The sequence below is a fragment of the Dendropsophus ebraccatus genome, chromosome 1, assembly GCF_027789765.1.
Source record: "Dendropsophus ebraccatus isolate aDenEbr1 chromosome 1, aDenEbr1.pat, whole genome shotgun sequence".
Taxonomy (NCBI): Eukaryota; Metazoa; Chordata; class Amphibia; order Anura; family Hylidae; genus Dendropsophus; species Dendropsophus ebraccatus.
This window is the reverse complement of record NC_091454.1, coordinates 17,793,688-17,815,525: the sequence shown is the minus strand read 5'-3', so window position 1 is coordinate 17,815,525 and position 21,838 is coordinate 17,793,688. Positions and strand designations below refer to the sequence as shown.

The window sequence follows — 21,838 nt, the reverse complement described above, 5'->3', positions numbered from 1 at the left end:
AGACACCAAATACCACAAACCACAAAAAAGGGAGACAAAAAGAGTGTTTTGATACACAAAAGTGACATGACCTGAAGCAAGTACTCATCTACAATGATCCTAGTAAAAGGATAGACCTTGAATCCTGAAAAAGATAGGAACAACCAGTTTGGCTGCCACTACAATATTGTTAGAGGCTTTACTGGCAGCCATATGACTTCTTAAGGTGTTCTATACAATCCAAAAATATTATGGTAATAATATAGGTATAACTTACCCAAAACCATGGTCATGTACCGCTCTTCTACCCCAGCCTCCAACAGTAATGGGGGGACATACGTGATCCCAGCTGCCACACAAATTTCGAGGCCACACGTCATAAAGTTTAGCAGGACGAGGTGCCACTGCAACCTGCAGGGCGTCATCTTCGAGTACCTTGTCTCTCCAGTGTCTAGGGCCGAATGTGTAAAATCTCAAGCGACCTCATAGGAGACAGAGAATTCTCAAGAGTGGTCTTTGAAGACGACTCCCTTTGATCTTCTTGGGTCCCCATACTCAATGACACTTGCTACAAAGAGAAGAAGAGAAACAAGATTAACGTCTAGTTCCTTCTCAATTCTCGGTTATAACAAACATAAAACCATAGCTAGATTATCCACCTACGGGTGGTATTACATTGGACGATTTTTCGTCGATTAACGATCTCAAACGACCACTATGACAAACAATCTTAAATCGTTTACCTTATTACACAGAACGATTATTGTTACTCACGGTCGTTCTTGCGCTCGTCCATTCCTGGCTGATAGACCAGGGAACGACGTGTTATAACACCGAACGATATGTGAGCGATCAAAGATGAAAATAGGTCCAGATTCTAACAAACGATCAACAATTTATCGTTGGTCGTTTAATCATTGCCTGTTATTACTCAAAGCCATCATTGTTTAAATTCGAACAACCTCAGGATTTTTCAAACGATAATCGTCCCGTGTTATACGACCGTTAGGAACAATTCAGTTGGTGTCCTAGTCATATATCTCTATACCCTGGGGGTCCTATTAGGCAAAGCGATTTTTAACGATAAACGATGGCAAACAAGATTTTTATCGTTAACCTGAAATCGTTCACCATATTACACAGAACGATTGTCGTTAGTTACGATCCAAGCAAAAGAAGCAACGATTTGGAATATGACACCGAACGATTAGTGAGCGAATGCGGAATTACAGGGAACGATTGGCAATAATTTTAGGGTCAGCCCTAAATCAACGATCCTCGACACATGAACGATTTTTCCATCGTTGTCTGCAATTACACAGAAATATTATATTATCGCTTAAATTTGAACAAAATAAAACGATTTTCTGCACGATAATCGTCCCTTTTCCATGCTGGCGCCCCCGGTGGCGGGCAGAACTGAGAGGCAGAAATCCTATTGGTCCCACCTTTACGTCAATCTTGGTTTCAGCTATATGAATTAAAGGGGGTTTGCCAAGTTTTTCTATTGCTTTGCCTATCCATATAATCGGTGGGAGTCCACCGATAAAAAAAAAAATCCAAAGGCCTTTATCAGTTAAAAGGGTTGTTCCTTAAGGGCAATGTCTGCAATCGCGGAGAGTCAAATGCTGAGCATTCGTGTTCGGAGAACGTTACCGAACCCCAAGAGTTCTGAGTCTCTGATCAAGATGTCTATCCACCATTAAGGAAGCATCCCTGAGTCCACTCTGGCCAACAGATAGGGGGTCCCAAGTAACGGATCCCAAGGATAGAGCTTCTGCTAATGGTACAATCTATTTAATGGCAGTCGTTCTGGAAATCTAGTTCGATTTGTAGATTTTGGCCAACAATTATGTGACGTCTATGAGCAACTTTATAGTCTAGTAAGTATTTGGTGGTAAAGGTTCAACAACTAGGGATGATGGTCAATGGACAGGCATAGATCCCTTTATTATACTGTTGGGGGGGGGGGTGTATGTTAGATACTGTTAAATCCTTCCCATTGGTTCTACGGTAATAATATTTCCCCCTTGTATCCCTATTGTGAAAAAACGATGGTTGTAGCAAATAGAGATGAGCAAACTTGCCGACAGTTCGGGCCTGCGCGAGCCCGAATGATGGCCATTTGAATCCCACTGCCCGGAGAAGGTGGATGCAGCTCGAAGCCTGCCTGGAAAACATGGATACAGTCATAAGGGGAGATTTATCAAACATGGTGTAAAGTGAAACAGGCCCAGTTGCCCCTAGTAACCAATCAGATTCCACTTTTCATTCCTCACAGACTCTTTGGAAAATGAAAGGTGGAATCTGATTGGTTGCTAGGGGCAACTGAGCCAGTTTCACTTTACACCATGTTTGATAAATCTCCCCCATAGTTTTTCCTATGACCCCCACTAGCTCCTTCTTCAGGCCAAACCTGCTGATCTAAAACTGGACAATCTACAAAGCTTCTTTTTTAGACATGGCCTGATCCTGTAAAACGACTCCCAGGAGGCGAACGTTGAAAAATCATCACTGTGCATTAAAGCGGTTACAGTCTGTTCCCTACTTGTCTTACACGTGTGCGGGGGAAATACTCCAGGAATGTACACGGCCTGGCGCTATACCTCGGAATGAAGAAAACCAACAAAAATCAGCCCATTTTTTTTTTCGTGTGTGAGAATTCATAAGGACACACACAGCGCTGTAGCGGGCGTACAGTGCTGGGTCTATTTACTGTGCTGCTCAATGCAATCTATTGCTCCCTGTTATCAGACAGTGAATTAGCCCTATTCCACGGGACGATTATCAATCAGATTATCGTTAAGTCGTTCGAATCTAAACGGTAATCGTTCGGTTGAATAGCAGTTAACGATTAACGACCAAACGACAAATCGTTGATCGTTTAATAAGACCTGGACCTATTTTTATCCTTGCTCGCTCGCAAATCGTACGCATTGAATAAGACGTCGTTCGGTATTTCGCAGTAGTGACGAACGCAATAGCGACGACAAGACGACCGCAAGAACGATCGTAAGTAACAATTATCGTTCCATGTAAATGGGTGAACGATTTCAAGTCTTTCGCAATAGCGGTCGTTTGGATCGTTTATCGTTAACCATTATGCGAATGATAATTGTCCCGTGGAATTGAGCCCTTAGTGAGTCACTAAGCCAAATGATAGGAAGAATGCACTACCAATGGTACAGTGTTCATTATGCATCAGCCACAGCCGGAATTTTGTAATTTACTTCTATTTAAAAAAAATCTCCAGTCTTCCAGTACTTATCAGCTGCTGTAAGTCCTGCGGGAAGTGGTGTATTCTTTTCAATCTGACACAGTGCTCTCTCTGCTGCCACCTCTGTCCATGTCAGGAACTGTCCAGAGCAGTAGCAAATCCCCATAGAAAACCCTCTCCTGCTCTCCAGACTGGGAAAAATACACCACTTCCTGCAGGACATACAGCAGCTGTTAAGTACTAAAAGACTAAACATTTTTAAATGGAAGCAAATTAGTAAATTACAAATCTATATAACTTTTTGAGACCAGTTGATTTAAAAGATTTTTCTTTTTGTCACAGTACCCCTTTAAACAAAAAAAGCATTTATGAACAGTCCCTTTAAGGAATAGTTTTGATACAGGTTGGTATAACAAATCCCTTATGTCCTAAGTAGCGGTGACGTCAGAGAAGGTCCTTGTCTGTGTTAATGTTGTTCTTACGTGGTTAGTTGTGAGTAAGCGTGTGAGTCGACGGCCCTTAGTTAGGAGCCAAGGTTCTGAAGCCGTTGATTGTTACAGGACGTTACTGTACCAGTGAGTCCCTACTGATGTATCTTCATCATGGAGGAACTGACCGGAGAAAATAAAATCTTCTCTGTATATTTTACCTCATCTGAAGTTACTAATCTAAAAATCTAAATAATAAGGCGGAAGATCAATATGACTAACACCAAAAACCTGTCTGACTTTGCCTATAGCAACCAATAGGTATTCCCATTGGACCACGGCCTAGTGGTCAGACTCCCCATGATCATTTTTACTTTGTCAGATGGTAATACCCCTTTAAAGGGGGTACAAAAGGGGGTATTAAAAAATAAAAAAAAACTCCAGTTTTCCAGTACTTATCAGCTGCTGTATGTCCTGCAGGGAGTGGTGTATTCTTTCCAGTCTCACATAGTGCTCTCTGCTGCCACCTCTGTCTTTGTCAGGAATTGTCAATCCCCATAGAAAACCTCTCCTGCTCTACAAACTGGAAAAAATATACCACTTCCTGTAGGACATACAGCAGCTGATAAGTATATACTGGATGACTTGAGATTTTTTTTAATAAAAGTAAATTACACATCTCGGACACGAGTTGATTAGAAAGAAAGTATGTTATGATGGAGTACCCCTTTAGCGTATGTTCACACTGAGTAATTCAGGCGGAATTCTCCCATAGATGGGCTATGACACACTGAGACAGGCGGGATTCCGCGGAGAAAAGTTCCGCCACAGAATCCCGACTGTCTCAGTGTGTCATAGCCCATCTATGGGAGAGCACGCACTCCTCTGCTGCCGTCGCTCTCTGCTCAGAGAAGTGACGTCATTTCATTGAGCGGAGAGCGATGGCAGCGGAGGAGTGTACGATCTCCCAGAGCAGGATTCCATGGAGGAATGAAAAACGGAATCTGTTGGTTGCTAGGGGCAACTGAACCAGTTTCAATTTACACCTGTTTGATAAATCTCCCCCAATATAAATATATATATATATATATATATATATATATAGGCTCAGTTGCCCCTAGCAACCAATCAGATTCCAGTTTTCATTCCTCACAGACTCTTTGTAAAATGAAACGTGGAATCTGATTGGTTGCTAGGGGCAACTGAGCCAGTTTCACTTTACACCATGTTTGACAAATCTCCCCCTATATCTCTGTACTTTATAGCTATTTGGAGGTGAACTACCCCTTTAAGAAACATTGTCATACACCAATTATATACTTATGGTACGTTTACACAGAAAGATTTATCTGTCAGATCTTTGAAGCCAAAGCCAGGAACAGAGTATAAACAGGGAACAGGTCATAAAGGAAAGATTGAGATTTCTCTTCTTTTCAAATCCATTCCTGGCTTTGGCTTCCAAAATCTGTCAGATAAGTCTTTCTGTGTAAACGCACCATTAGCTTTGCCTACCTGCACCATAAGAGTAAAGACTCCGCGTCGGCCCCGTGTGATGTGAACGCCGCCGTTCCTACACTGACCCCACACTTCATTATTCCCAGCTCTCAGAGTTTTTTGGACGGGCATCATAGTATTTTCCCATCACATCAACCTCTCACCGGCTGCTAAGGAGAAGCAGACAATGTCTCATTGTATCTCCCAGGCCGGCCCCGCTCTTACATCACTAGCAGTCAGCCAGGAGGGGGAACCTATTGGAAATACATAGACGCTTATTTCCATGGGCAGATTCCCATCCTGGACAAGATGGACTGAAGCGTTATAACTGTAATACAAGAAGAGAGGCTTCACAACTGGGGTCAGAAAGTTATACAGATTAGTCATTTACTTCTATTTAAAAATCTCAAGTTTTCCAGTACTTATTAGCTGCTGTATGCTCGGCAGGAAGTGGTGTATTCTTCCGAGTCTGACACAGTGCTCTCTGCTGCCACCTCTGTCCATGTGAGGAACAGTCCAGAAAAGGAAAGGTTTTTTATGGGGATTTGCAGTTCCTGTCACGGACAGAGGTAGCAGCAGAGAACACTGGAAAGAATATGCCACTTCCTGCAGGACATACAGCAGCTGATAAGTACTGGAAGACTTGAGATTTTTGAATAGCAGCAACCTTCTCTGTCTTCCAGCTCCCTTTATAAGGGTATGGCACCAACTAAGGGCCCTATTACACTAACAGATTATCTGACAGATTTTTTTGGAGGCAAAGCCAGGAACGGACTATAAAAAGAGATCAGGACATAAAGGAAAGACTGAGATTTCTCCTCTTTTCAAATCCATTCCTTGCTTTGGCTTAAAAATAATCTGTCAGATAATCTGTTGGTGTAATAGGGCCCTAAGACTGAGCCCCTTCTCTCTAAGAACCTGATAGAAGCCACATGAGATGCATCTATGATCCATAAATCCAAAGGATAACGTATCCTTACCCTCCCCCAGCGAAAGAGTCTACTTCTATGGTAGAGAAGGATCAGCCTGTTGGATTTTAAAGGGGTACTCCAACGGAAAAAAAAAAATCTTTTCAAATCAACAGCTGCCAGAAAGTGCCAGAGATTTGTAATTTACTTCTATTAAAACATCTCAATACTTCCAGTACTTATCAGCTGCTGTATGCCCTGCAGGAAGTAGTGTTTTCTTTCCAATCTGACAGAGTGCTCTCTGTTGCCACCTCTGCCAATGTCAGGAACTGTCCAGAGCAGTAGCAAATGCCCAAAGAAAACTTCTCCTGTTCTTCATACTGGAAAGAATACACCACTTCCTACAGGACATACAGCAGCTGATAAGTACTGAAAGACTTGAGATTTTTTAATAGAAGTAAATTACAAATTTATTTAAAAAAAAAAAAATGTTGGTGAACAACCCCTTTAAAAAACATCAAAATGACGCTGTCCCTTTAAGACTGTGGTAATGGTATAGTATGTATATAATGCAGGGTAATGATAATACATCACTCTGTCACATGAAACGCATAAAACAAACAATGAGTCAACGCCACGGCGAAACCATCTTGTGAGGCGATACTTTTCCTCCATCTTCCCGGCACTTGTCGCGGTGAAGGCATGACGGGGCAGGAATCTGCGCTATTATGTCTGCACCATCTGACCTCATTCCATCCTCATTGGTTTGATTCCATACAGCTGTGTTTACACTGAGGCCCAAAGCTAAACTTACCCCCCCCCCCTAAAGTTCACAGTACGGAGAGATCCAGGAACCACCTGCAGCCGAATGTTTATCATTTGACGAAACACGGGGCGGACATGTACAGATGTAGCAGAGCTGAAGGGGTTACTTGAGTTTCACATGGCTTTAGTTTACATACTGTAAGAGCTGTGCCAGGTGACAAACTGAGCTCTGCTATAACTTTCACAGAGAAGTCATAGGCAGACCATAGTTAAAGTGTCACTGTCGTTTAATTAATTATTATTATTAATTTTTTTTTTTGCAGAAATCAATAGTACAGGCGATTTTAAGAAACTTTGTAATTGGGTTTATTAGCCGAAAAATGCGTTTTTATCCTGAGAAAGCAGTTTGAAGCTCTCCTCCCTGTCTTCATTGTTCTCTATGGAGAGGGGAGGGGTGGAGGGAGATGAGGCACCAAAACAGGACAACAAAGAGTTAATTTACAGCTACATTACTGGGCTATCTCCTCTGAAGTCAGCACTGACCTCTGAATACTAGCTTTCACAAAGCTCCCACTGTGTAATCCCTTGTTCTCTGCTTCCGACTAATCTCTTTCCTCCCCCCTCCCCTCTCCATAGAACAGACAGCGGCATGTCTAATGCAACAAGACATGATTTCCTGATAATGAGCAGTGGATGAGAGAGAGGAGGGAGCGGGGGACCTGGGGAAAGTCTTTTTGAATGCAGATAATGGCAGATTTGCCTAATAAACCCAATTACAAATTTTTTTAAAATCGCCTGGACTATTGATTTCTGCAAAAAAAATAAAAAATGACAGTGACACTTTAAATTAGAGAGGAATTCCCCTTTAAATAAATCTGATTGATTTTAGATACAGTTAAAGGGCTACTCCCAATATTACAACTGAATTCACAACATTGTATACTGATGATTATGGAGTTTTACTTTAAACCATCACTGTAATAGGGTAGAGGCTATTTTACTATAAAACAGTACTTAAAGGGGTACTCCGGCAAACAAACAAACAAAAATCTTATAAATCAACTGGTTTCAGAAAGTTATACAGATTTGTAATTTACTTCTATTTAAAAATCTCCAGTCTTCTAGTACTTATCAGCTGATGTATGTTCTGCAGGAAGTGGTGTATTCTCTCTAGTCTGACACAGTGCTCTCTGTCCATGTCAGGAACTGTCCAGAACGGAAGTTTTCTATGGGGATTTGCTACTGCTCTGGACAGTTCCTGACATGGACAGAGTGTCCGACTGGAGAGAATACACCACTTCCTACAGGACATACAGCAGCTCATAAGTATTGGAAGACTTGAGATTTTTAAATAGAAGCAAATTACAAATCTATATAACTTTCTGACACCGGTTGATTTAAAAGAAATGTATTTTCGCCAGAGTACCCCTTTATGGTGCGTTCACACCTACAGGATCTGCAGCTGATTTTCTGCAGCAGATTTCATTTAAATAACTGAACACAGCATCAAATCTGCTGCAGATCTGCTGCAGATCCTGTAGGTGTGAACGCACCCTTAAGGGGTAAACTAGTATAACTTTCTGACATCAGTGCATTAAAAAAAAAATCACCGGAGTGCCCCTTTAAGAGCCCAATTTGGGGGCTATTTATCATCTAGAATGTCAGGACCAGTCTCCTACTGATACCTCAATATAATAGGTCATGAAAGAAGTCTTGGAAACCAGTGAACCCCTTTAAGGGTCCAACTGGGAAAGAAGTGCATAGTCACAGTATACAAAGGATATATATTGTGCATTGTTGAGCTGTTCACGGAGAGGGACGGTTTGTGCTGAGAAACAAAGCCGGACATTGGCAACATAAGCAGCGGCTAGTAACATGATCCCCCAAGCACGCTGATCCTGTGGACTAACATTTCACATTCTTAAAGTAACAAGCCATTTTGCTTTTACATCTGGATGAAACCGGGATGGTGATCTGTTTTCCCAATAGATCTGGTTTTAGTAGGAGACCGTTATATATAGGTATATAGGGTGTTGGTCCAAAGACAAATATGGGACCACATTATTATTATTATTAGCAATGGATTTTTCTACACCAATCTCCCTTCCACTACAGAAAGATCATGTTGGCTGAATTCCCAGCTAGAGTGTCAGGAAGTCATTTGCAGAGTGTTCTGGTGTCCATTCTGTAACTGACTTCCCAATCATGTATGTAGGACACTTTAGTCGGGAATTTAGCCAACGCTATCTTCTTTCCACTAAATTATTATTTTTCTTTTTACCATAACCCCTCCCACATAGTGGGAGAAAGATCAAGTTGGCTGAATTCCCACCTAGACTGTCAGGAAGTCATATGCAGAGTGCTCTGGTGTCCATTCTGTAACTGACTTCCCGATCATGTATGTAGGACACTTTAGCCGGGAATTCAGCCAACGCTATCTTCCTTCCACTAAATTTTTTTTTTTTACCATAACCCCTCCTTCATAGTGGGAGGAAGATTAAGTTGGCTGAATTTCCAGCTAGAGTGTTAGGAAGTGTTCTGGTGTACATTCTGTGACTGACTTCCCGATCATGTATGTAGGACACTTTAGTCGGGAACTCAGCTAATGCTATCTTCCTTCCACTACACTTTTTTTTTAAAATTTATTACCTATAACCCCTCCCACATAGTGGGAGGAAGCTCAAGTTGGCTGAAATTCCAGCTATAGCGTCAGGAAGTGTTCTGGTGTACATTCTGTAACTGACTTCTTGATCATTTTTGTAGGACACTCCAGATGGAAAATCAACCATCAACCTTCCACTATACTTTTTTTTTTTTTTTTTTACCATAGCCCAGGGAGGAAGATCAAGTTGGCTGAATTCCCAGCTAGAGTGTCAGGAAGTCTGTTGCAGGATGTACACCAGAAGACGACAGATTAGTTTCAAAAGCATAAAAAAGCAAGAAATACCATAGAAAGGTAGTACTAAAACCTAATTTGCCAATATATGTTTATTTATTAGACCGTTAAAAAAAAAAAGTTTAATCATTGAACAACCCCTTTAACTCATCTGAGCTCCTACCATAAATTTGCTTAGAGGGAGTTATCAAGAATTTGAAACACATGGCCACTTTCTACCACAAACAGCGCCACCCTTGTCCTCAGTTTGGGTGCGGTATTGCAGCTGAGCTCCATTGAAGTGAATGGAGCTGAATTGTAATACCACACACAACCTGAGGACAGGGGTGGCGCTGTTTTTGAAAGAAAAAAAAGATAAAAAGGTAAGGAAGGGGGAAGGATATGGCAGGCGATGGGTATATATATATTTTCTGTACAATATGACCTCTGCCATACTGAAATAGCACAATGAAATGGATCTTTCCTATTGATTGAAATATGGTCGGAGGGACAGGACACAATAGAATTAGTCGGATTGTGAATAATTTGTGGAATGTGAAACATCTCCGGTGCCGGACTGAGGGCGGCTTGTTCTCCGGGAATCAAAGGGCTGATCCAGCATTTAATGGCTGGAAATCTGATCTCAATTTCAATAGATGAAGCTGAATAGGAACAATTACCATTCCATTAGCCCAGGAATAAAATCTGTAATGTAAAAACTGGGGGAGAAGTATGTACGGTGGGTCTGGAGCCAGTGCTGGAGACCACAGTCCTCCTCCTCGGCCACTGGCAGCAGTGTCACCAGTTTTTAGGTGTTCGACTGGATATGTGTCTTTGAAAATAAAAACCTTGCCCCATTTTGGAGGCTGTTTGGGGAAGGTTTGGGAAAAAAAAAAAAACACAATATAAGCCTTTGTTATAGTCAGCTGACCAGATCCCTGACACCGGGTGCTGACCATCAGCCAATCAGGGCCAGAGTTATTATGCTCTGCCCCCACCTGCTCAACACAAGCTGCAGGGGAGGCAGGAGGGGTAAGAAGATGCACAGTACAGGACACTGAATATGGGGGGAGGAAGGGTATGTGGGCAACTGCAGAGGAGGAGGAAGGTATATAGTATGGGGATTACCTGCAGAGGAAGATGTATACAGTATGGGGACTACTTGCAGAGGGGGGAAGTATACAGTATGGGGACTATCTGCAGAGGGGGATGTATACAGTATGGGGGGGGCTTACTGCAGAGGTGGATGTATACAGTATGGGGACTACCTGTGGGGGGATGTATACAGTATGGGGGCTACCTGCAGGTGGGGATGTATACTGTATGGGGACTACATGCAGGAGGGGATGTATACAGTATGGGGGCTACCTGCAAAGGAGGGTGTATACAGTATGGGGGCTACCTGCAGGTGGGGATGTATACTGTATGGGGACTACATGCAGGAGGGGATGTATACAGTATGGGGGCTACCTGCAAAGGAGGGTGTATACAGTATGGGGGCTACCTGCAGGTGGGCATGTATACTGTATGGGGACTACCTGCAGGGGGGATGTATACAGTATGGGGGCTACCTGCAGGGGGGATGTATACAGTATGGAGGAATAACTATAGAGGGGGGATGTATACAGTATGGGGACTACCTGCAGGGGGGGATGTATACAGTATAGAGACTACCTGCAGGGGGGGATGTATACAGTATGGGGACTATCTGCACAGGGGGAGGTATACAGTATGGGGACTACCTGAAGGGGATGTATACTGTATGGGGACTACCTGCAGGGGGGGATGTATACAGTATGGGGACTACCTGCAAAGGAGGGTGTATACAGTATAGGGACTACCTGAAGGGGGGGATGTATACAGTATGGGGGCTACCTGCAGGGGGGATGTATACAGTATGGGGACTACCTGCAAAGGAGGATGTATACAGTATGGGGACTACCTGAAGGGGATGTATACTGTATGGGGACTACCTGCAGGGGGGGATGTATACAGTATGGGGGCTACCTGCAAAGGAGGTTGTATACAGTATGGGGACTACCTGCAAGGGGGGATGTATACAGTATGGAGGAATAACTACAGAGGGGGGATGTATACAGTATGGGGACTACCTGCAGGGGGGATGTATACAGTATGGGGACTACCTGCAAAGGAGGATGTATACAATATGGGGACTACCTGAAGGGGGGATGTATACAGTATGGGGGCTACCTGCAGGAGGGATGTATACAGTATGGGGACTACCTGCAGGGGGGATGTATACAGTATGGGGACTACCTGAAGGGGGGATGTATACAGTATGGGGGCTACCTGCAGGGGGGATGTACACAGTATGGGAACTACCTGCAGGGGGGGATGTATATAGTATAGGGACTACCTGCAAAGGAGGGTGTATACAGTATGGGGGCTACCTGCAAAGGGGGTTTATATAGAATGGGGGCGGAACAACTACATAGGTGGGTGTATACAGTATGGGGGGGAACAACTACAGGGGGGGAGGTTTACAGTATAGGGACTACCTGCAGAGACGCGGATGAATACAGTATGGGGACTACCTGCAGAGAGGCGGATGAATACAGTATGGGGACTACCTGCAGAGAGGCGGATGTATACAGTATGGGGACTATCTGCAGAGAGGCGGATGTATACAGTATGGGGACTATCTGCAGAGGGGGGATGTATACAGTATGGGGACTATCTGCAAAGGAGGGATGTATACAGTACGAAGGCCTAACAAAATGAAACTTTACAGCATGGCAGCTAATTCCCATATAGAAGGGGCTACAGTGTAGGGCCATTCTGTGTTTCTCCAAAAAGAAAACCTCCCCCGAGAATAATCCATAGCTCTTTTTTCAGAGAAAAAAATAATATAAGACCCTGTGATATAATCATACAAACACAATATATATGGAGCGTCTGATGAGCCAAGGTCCCAAGGGCCCCATCACCATTGGTTTCAGGTAAAGATACGGCCGCACATACATGGACGTAACCTGACCACCCAATTCTGAAGGATTGGTCTCCAGTAAGTGGGGGCGCAACATGACGGGACCACCACATGCCGTCCTATGGCCTCGGACCATTCGTTCAGTGATGGTTTTGTTAGACCATAGCAGGTGACCTGACTATTACAGAGCCGTAGTACTTCAGAGTTTATCATTGACTTCCCAGATGAAGAGAACATGACGTTGTCTCTTTGAAGAGGTGGGCCGCAGAATCGCCCCCGCCATGCACCATTTACCAGGCAGGTAAACAGAACCTGGGATTTTTCCCTCCATCGCCAGAGGATGAACTGGGACCTTTGATCAGACACTTTGATCACTGAAAACTCAGTTTAAGGGTTGTAAGATCTAAGGAACGGAAACATGAAAAGATACAGGGGGGGGGGGGGGGGGGGGAGCAATCCTTGTAGTTAACCTGCCACCTGGACTGAATACAGTATGGTTGTCACTTATGACTTTTACCTCTGGTCTCGGAGAGGCTGTCACTGCCATCCCGAGCTAACAGGATAGAGTGCATATTTCACAGCAATGGACAAAGGTTAAAGGGGTATTCCACTCAAACATAACTTTTGATATGTTGCTGCCCATGGTGAGACTAACAATTCCTTCCATACTTGTTATTATCTATCCAGTCTCCTTCCCCCAGTTCTCAGCTGTTTCTTTCTGCTAAAGACACAAAAACTGTGGGTAAGCTTTCCTCTCCATCTCCCCCTCCTTCCCCCTCCCTTCTGAGACAGCTGATGTAAACAAGGCTTAATCTGCAACACTGTAGCTTCTTTGTAATGCTGGAAGGGTTAATCTGAGGTCACGTTGCCGATGAACTCCCTGCATTACAAAGAAGCTAAAATGTTGCAGATAAAGCCTGCCAGGGACTTCAGCTGTCTCAGAAGGGAGGGGGGAGGAGGAGGAGATGGAAAGAACTCACCCGCAGATTTTTGTGCCTTCAGCAGAAAGCAGCAGCTGAGACTAAATAGATAATAACAAGTATGGAAGGAGCTGTTAGTCTCATCATGGGCAGCAACATAGCAAAAGTTATGTTTGAGTGGAATACCCCTTTAAAATAAAAAAGGAGTCCCGATTTATTGGTATATAATAGTGGCCAACACATTTTGAAGAGCAATTCCCTTCTTCCTCAGGGATTTCTAGTATGGACCTGAGGAAGAAGGGAACTGCCCTATGAAACACGTTGTCCACTGTGATACATTAATATAAAATTCTCCTGCTGTGATTCTTGTACATTACAGGTCATCCTATCAGCTCGGGGTTGTGCAGTCCAGCACTGTTTCTCAGAGCAGAACTCAGTATGCACCAGGGATTCCGGTTGAGGAAGGCGGCAACCGACCAATGGCGTACTTTACAGGTTGCATATGGTGTCACTCCTGGATACGGTGAACGCACATGTGGACCTACTCTCATATTACAGTCCCATTCACTGAACCATGATGTTACGGAGGAAGCCCATATATTACAGGATGATATTACATGTGACTTCATCATGTTTCTATTAGCCCGACAGGGGAGCCGCAATGTTACGAGGAAGAGGGAGGAAGCACGTTTGTTATTATAGAGAGAGCGAATTAAACCCTGACCCCCGCACAGGTGGCCGCCATATGCCTCAATCTCAGCCTTTACAGTAAGAATCTAGAGACTATGGGGGAGATTTATCAAACATGGTATAAAGTGAAACTGGCCCAGTTGCCCCTAGCAACCAATCAGATTCCACTTTTTATGCCTCACAGACTCTTTGGAAAAATTAAAGGTGGAATCTGATTGGTTGCTAGGGGCAACTGGGCCAGTTTCACTTTACAACATGTGGGAGATTTATCAGACAAGATGTAAAGTGAAACTGGCTCAGTTGCCCCTAGCAACCAATCAGATTCCACCTTTAATTTTTCCAAAGAGTCTGTGAGGCATAAAAAGTGGAATCTGATTGGTTGCTAGGGGCAACTGAGCCAGTTTCACTTTACATCTTGTCTGATAAATCTCCCACATGTTGTAAAGTGAAACTGGCTCAGTTGCCCCTAGCAACCAATCAGATTCCACCTTTAATTTTCCAAAGAGTCTGTGAGGAATAAAAAGTGGAATCTGATTGGTTGCTAGGGACAACTGTAGCTTCTTGTAATGCTGGGATGGTTATTCTGAGGTCTCAGCATTACAATGAAGCCACGATTTTGCAGATAAAGCCAGTCAGGGACTGTCTCAGAATGAAGGGAGGAGGGGGAGAAAGACATTTGTGTCTTCAGCAGAAAGCAGCAGCTTTGAACTGGGGGAAGGAGACTGAATAGATAATAACAACTATGGATAAATTGTTAGTCCCACCATGGGAAGTTACATATCAAAAGGTATGTTTGAGTGGAATACCCCTTTAATACCAATGGGTTCACAAGGAAACAGTGCAACACCTCATTTGTCCTGCAGTGGCGCTGTTGAGAATTTTTTTCTTTCAAATCCACTGGTGTGAGAAAGTTATATAGATTTGTAATTTACTTCTATTTAACAGATCTCAAGTCTTCCTGTACTTATCAGCTGCGGTATGCCCTGCAGGAAGTGGTGTCTTCTTTCCAGCCAGACACAGTTCTCTCTGCTGCCACCTCTGTCCATATCAGGAACTGGTGTGGATTTGCTACTGCTCTGGACAGTTCCTGACATGGACAGAGGTGGCAGCAGAGATAAATGTGTCAGACTGAAAAGAATACACCACTTTCTGCAGGACATACAGCAGCTGATAAGTACTGGAAGACTGGAGATAAAGTAGAAGTAAATTACAAATCTATATAACTTTCTGAAACCAGTTGCTAGGAAAACAAACAAACATTTTTGCTGGAGCACCCCTTTAATGAGAACTGTGTAATACCTAATTTTGACAGCGGAGGAGCTGTGGGGAAATCAAACACCTATTACCAAGTTCCTCCACAGACTGTAACTGATCGCTGATCCTCCTGGTGACGCACAGTGATCCCCTTATTGTTAAAGGGCCCTTTAACAGTCCAAAGCTGTCATCACAGTCACATGAAGCTTTATATTGTATTGTTACACGAGACACTAAGTATCAGGCATGTATGGAATGATATGTCTCATCTCGCTCCAATGTCGGACGGCTCAGAGGAGCCAACGAGGGCAATAAAATATGTGTCACTGTATCCAACAACGTCCCCTCCTGCATTCCCCCTTAGATTTACTGTCCTGCGCTACATTACACACAAAGTCCCATCGCTAAGGCGCCGTTCACACGCTCAGGTTTTCAATTGCAATTATTGAATACAAAGCCGGGAATGGATGAGAAAAGAGGAGCAGCCCCGGTGTTTCTTTCATACGGGTCCTTGATTTATGACTTTGCATTCAATAACAGCAATTAAAAAACCTGAACGTGTAAACACGGCCTCACTTATTTAAAGGGGTAGTTCACAAAAAAAAAAAATTCTTCCAAATCAACTGGTGCCAGAAAGTGCCAGAGATTTGTAATTTAATTTTATTAAAAAAAAATCTCAAGTCTTTCAGTACTTATCAGCTGCTGTATGTCCTGCAGGAAGTAGTGTATTCTTTCCAGTCTGACACAGTGCTCTCTGCTGCCACCTCTGTCCATGTCAGGAACTGTCCAGAGCAGGAGATTCTCTATGAGGATTTGCTACTGCTCTGGACAGTTCCTGACATGGACAGAGGTGGCAGCAGAGAGCGCTGTGTCAGACTGGAGAGCATACATCACTTCCTGCAGGACATACAGCAGCTGATAAGTACTGAGGCATGTGAGATTTTTTTTATTAATAGAAGTAAACTACAAATCTCTGGCACCAGTTGATTTGAAAAAAAAACTTTTTTTGTGAACAACCCCTTTAAATAGGAGCTGTCAAACAAACTTTTGACAGGAATTTTCTGATCTGGTGCCGTGCCCCATTTTAGCCTATGGCTGCCCCCCCATTCAGGACATATGTGAACCCTGCCTAAAGGCCCCCATAGAATCCAATGGGTATGGCATCCTACAGACCAGGGGTAGGGAACCTTGGCTCTCCAGCTGTTGCAAACTACAACTCCCACCATGCCTGGGCAGCCATTGGCTGCCCAGGCATGATGGGAGTTGTAGTTTTGCAACAGCTGGAGAGCCAAGGTTCCCTACCCCTTCCCCAGACTGATGTGAAGGATGGGACATGTTGAATTTCACCTGCCCTTTTGTTCTCCTTTAGCCAGAGGAGTTTGGCAGCTGCTTCCCATTCATGCTCAGTGTTTCTATGTACATGGGTGGGAAGCTGTCCTTATGGCATGTAAACATAGGATATAGTCCTGATAACAGTCAGGGGGCTGGGTAGCCTTTGGCCGGCAGATCTGCTCGGACAATAGCCGCAAGCGGCCACTTGTATTTTCTTTTGTCCAGTTGATAACTGAACCTTCGGCTCTCCAGCTGATGGGTAACTACAACTCCCAGCATTGCCGGACAGTTGGTTCGCATGTGTGTTCATAGGAAGGCTCATTCCCAATGATTGATAAAGGGGCCAGAGATTAACCCATGAATAACTGATCGCCCTCGGCCAATGTAAAAGGGGCTATACTGGTAAATAAATGGAGAGGTCAGTGTCAGTCTGCTGTACATTAAAGGGGTACTCCAGCAAAAAAAAAAAAAAAAAAAAAAAGTGTCAGGGATCTGTAATTTATTTCAATTTTTTTTTAATAAAGTCTACCAGTACATGTGAACATTTAAAGAGGTTTAAATTATTTAAAGGGATTGTTAAAAAAAAAAAATTCTTTCAAATCAACTGGCGCCAGAAAGTGCCAGAGATTTGTAATTTAATTGTATTAAGAAATCTCAAGTCTTCCAGTACTTATCAGCTGCTGTATGTCCTGCATGAAGCGCTATTCTTTCCAGTCTGGAGAGCAGGAGAGGTTTTCTATGGGGATTTGCTACTGCTCTGGACAGTTCCTGACACGGACAGAGGTGGCAGCAGAGAGCACTGTGTCAGACTGGAAAGATTACACCACTTCCTGTAGGACATACAGCAGCTGATAAGTAATGGAAGACTGGAGGTTTTTTTTTTTTTAATTGAAGTAAATTACAAATCTCTGGCAATTTCTGACACCAGTTGATTTGAAATAATTTCTTATTTTTTATTGGTCGCCTTTAAGTCGCACTAGCCACTTTCTCTTAAAGGGGTATTCTCATTTTGGAATTTTAGTCTGATTGTTGGAACCCGAACACAGAAAAACTGGTTTGGTTTGAGGAGGCGGAGCATGACAAAGTTATACTCTCTACAGGGACCAGTGTGCCTACAGAGCCCTCCAGCTGTTGGAAAAATTACACATAATGGGAATTATAGTTATAGGGTCGCAGGCTTGACACCACTGCTGTAGTGTTATGCGAACCCTTGTGTCATGCACATCCCCACTGGAGTATCCCTTTAAGCCAGGCCTTAGCCTAGGATTCCATAATAACAATGGCTCCTGAGGGTTCCTCCTATTCAATGTCAATGTAAAAGAGCGGCATTCATTCCCTTCAATAGTGACAACTGTTTCAAAAACAAAACAAAGACAAACACTAAATATTTGGATTGTCTCATAGGGGGTCCCTTTATCCCTTTAAATTTTATTCAGTCCGGAATTTTCCCTGGAAAGGTTACTAATGTACAGAGAGATTGTCCCCGAGGCCGCTGGCAAATCCAACATTCCTGACAAATCTGATTTCCCTTCAGAATTAATTAAGTGTCGTCTATCCGGAGCCAATGTTTACAATGTATCCGTCTGCGGAGGCCGTTACTATGCGGATACTGACACCGGGGGGGGGGGGGGGGGGGGGGGGGGGATTGACAAAACAAATGGACACTTGGATTAAAAAAGAAGAAGGGCTCATACGGATTGGGGGGCGGTGCTGAGAAGTTCCATCATTTGTCAAACAATCCCTTTAAAATAAATGGGAGCCTCCAAGGTCAAGAGGGGTTGCACCCCCCCCCCATCCAAATTGCTAATCAAGTTAACTGCTGTCTCCAAAGGTCAACTAAAGTGCAAGCTCCCAGGCCAAGGTGAGAGCATAAGATCTGCTATGAGTGATAGGATATGGTATGAGGGGAAACAAGTGGATGGAAGATCTTAGGGTCTAATTACATAGGCCGACTACGACTACGTCCTGATCACTTTAATAAACGAGCGCTGATCTGCTAGATCGGTTAACTGGACCTATTAGATGGCCTGATAATCTGGCAGTAAGGGCTGTATGGACATCGTTAGCCAATCGTTATCTCTATTACAAGGAGCAATAATCATTAGCGATGTCCATGCAGCCCTTGCCCAAACACCGGATACCTTACCTCTCCCCCCTCCCGGTCTTCTCTATTGTGCTTTGCAGCTTCCCGCCGTGGCCTGGGATTGGCTGAGCGTCCTGTCAGCTGACAGGCCGCTCAGACGTTGCTGCAGCCAGGATCGGGGAGAGGTAAGGTGTCAGGTGTTTGGGGAATCGTCAGCCCTCGGCCACGCGACGCTATTACACGTAGTCATGCGCGGTCGGTGCCCGATGATTTTAGGTCTAAACCTAAACCAACAATCAGCCAATGATCGCTGTCTCTATTATACGGAGCGATAATCGGCCCGATTCGGCCAACTATAAATCTCTGTAAAAGGGCCCTTACATGGGGGGACACAATGGTTCCCATTGGCCGACTACTCACTATGGGGGTACCGGAGATCCCAGCAGATAAATAAGACCCAATAGGCATCTGTCCCAAAATGTCACCAATGAGCCAACTATAAGAAGGTTCCAGGCCAACCATGATGCTTTGGTGCTCCCCAATATGTGGACTTCCCATCCCAACTGTTATTATGCTCCAGCAAACTTTTGCTGATCCTTTTATCCATGGAAAAGGAACCTGCCGCCCCCCAGCTGTTACACAACTTCAATTCCCATCATGCCCAGACAGCCAAGACTTTCTCTTCGGTTGTCCATGCATGATGGGAATTGTACATGGCTGTATGTTTCCCTATGGACTGTCAGCTAACACCTCCCCCCAGCATTGTAGAAGAAACAAAACACCGCAGATTGTCCTTGACGCCACATTTGAGGCTAAAAACATCCATATTGGTTGTATGGCTTCTTCTTTTTTGAGGTGGGGTCAATAATGCCGCGGCCAGACGTCAACTAGGACTAGGGGTCAATAGGGAAATATAAGATGCCATACCTACATGGCTTCTTTTTATTTCTGTGCATGACAGCTCCCCCCCCCCCCCCCCAACATTCTTCAATGAAAATCCTTAAGGGTGCGTTCACACCTACAGGATCTGCAGCAGATCTGCAGCAGATTTGATGCTGTGTTCAGTTATTTAAATGGAATCTGCTGCAGAAAATCAGCTGCAGATCCTGTAGGTGTGAACGCACCATAAATCACATGGGGAAAGAATCACATGACTTGTTAAGAGAACGCCAGAAAAGATGTATATATTAATACGCCCTTCATTGGGATCAAAAATATAGCAAAAAAAAAAAATTGGGGTGGGGCAGGTTTTGGTTTTTTTTGCTATTAAAAAAAATGCTAAAAGTATGCGTGAAGGACGCCTTGTTCAAGTTTTTTTGTTCAAGTTTTTTTTAAGGAAAAAAAAACAAATGCCACAAATGCAAAAGCATGGTGAAAATATTCTATTTCTTTAGGTCCTTCCAGCGATTATTTAGTCGCAGTATTTAAAAAAAAAAAAAAAAACTTAAGAAAAAAAAAATGCGTGAAGAACGTGTGTTTTTTTGTTAAGGAAAAAGACGCCACAAAAACATGGCGAACACATTCTATGTCTTTAGGTCCTTTCAGCAGTTATTTGTTTTTTATTTTTAAAAAATTGACTATTTTTTTTATAGTTATTATTATAATTTTTCAGAAAAATGCCATGTGTGAATGTAGGCTTAGAAAATTTCCATAGCATGAACAAAGTTTCTTGTGATTCACCATAAACCAGAGATGTCAGGATGCAGGGGCACAGCCCTGAGAAAGTTATATAAAAATTAAAAACTTTAAAAGAACTTTCCCCCCCCTGTATGTCCTAATGCTTCTATATAGGGGACCGTTCGGACCTGAGCAAGTTCAGGTAAAGTTCTCTGTCTGTGGTGATACATTGTATCCGCGGCGCAGCAGACAGGACACGTGACGCGATGGGATACAATGTAGCAGTCCGGACGTTCTGAATTCGAATTCTCTTACCTCATCCTTCCGGTGAGCGCGGCGGCGGCGGCTGCTGACTGGGGCGGCTCTCCCGGCACCGGGGGCATGGACTCGGTGCTCGGTGCTCGGAAGTTCCAGACTCCGGGAATTGGAGGCAGCAGGAAACGGAAACTACAGAGAGAGAGAGAGGGAGCCGGGGAGTGTGAGACACGCTGAGGGGAGTGTGAGACACGCGGAGGGGAGTGTGAGGGAGACAGACAGAGAGGGGGGAGACCTGAGTCACCGAGACACAAGCTGGAAAGTCTGACAGAGCTGAGGTGTGAGGGGCTGGAGGGGTGGGGGCTGCTCATCACAAAACATGAGGGGGGAGGTCACTCAATACAAGTTACATTGATGAACTTTGTTTCCCCTATAGAATATAGACTGTATCCCAAACATTCCATGTATTTATGGGGGTGGGGGTCAAACAAAATAAGTATAATATTATATGATGAGCGGTGGTCCTTCACCCTACCCCCCCCCCCAATACATACATCTAATGCTGCGTTTACATGGAGCGATAATTCGCCAAATCGATCGTTTACCGATTTTGAAGCAAAAATTTTTTTTTATTCGTCTAAACGATCAGCGTTAGAAAACTCGTAAGAGAAATCGTTATTGCGATCGTTTTTAAGCCCATCTCACACATAGGGTGAATCTTTAAAAGACTGTTTACACGAAGCGATCTGCGAATTTTTTCGCGGACGACGGTTTGAGAACATGTTGAAAGATCAAAATGAATGTTTTTAAAAATGTTATGTATTGCTGCTCTTGCACAGGACATAATAAAGATCCTAGTCTTACATAACTGTCAGGCGTGCACTGAGAGGGGGCTTAGTGGCCACCATCTGATGAAGTGCTCTCCTCTGTCTCCTTGAATCAAGCTTTGACTTTTAACCACATCAGTAATGGTGTCCGCAGATGTTTGGCCGGTCTTTGCATACCGAGATGTGATACAGGAAACCTCACAATGTTGGATTTTTTGCAGTTATGAAACAAATAGAATACTCACTA

At 43.7% G+C, this 21,838-nt stretch overlaps 1 protein-coding gene across 2 annotated transcripts in view; it reads right to left on the bottom strand.

Moving 5' to 3' along the window:
* Window positions 1-20,907, bottom strand: part of LOC138772459 (solute carrier family 45 member 3-like) — a 28,060-nt gene extending 7,153 nt beyond the window's left edge. The window contains exons 1-2 of one of the 2 annotated variants that reach the window (XM_069952861.1): window positions 20,825-20,907; window positions 257-547 (exon numbers count right to left, since the gene is read on the bottom strand). In XM_069952861.1, the coding sequence (XP_069808962.1) occupies window positions 257-404 (148 nt within the window). In that variant the 5' untranslated portion in view covers window positions 405-547; window positions 20,825-20,907. Of the gene's footprint in view, window positions 1-256; window positions 548-5,136; window positions 5,217-20,824 lie in introns of those variants that run through there. The other variant, XM_069952871.1, reaches the window with a different exon arrangement.
* Between the last annotated feature and the right edge of the window lie 931 nt (window positions 20,908-21,838).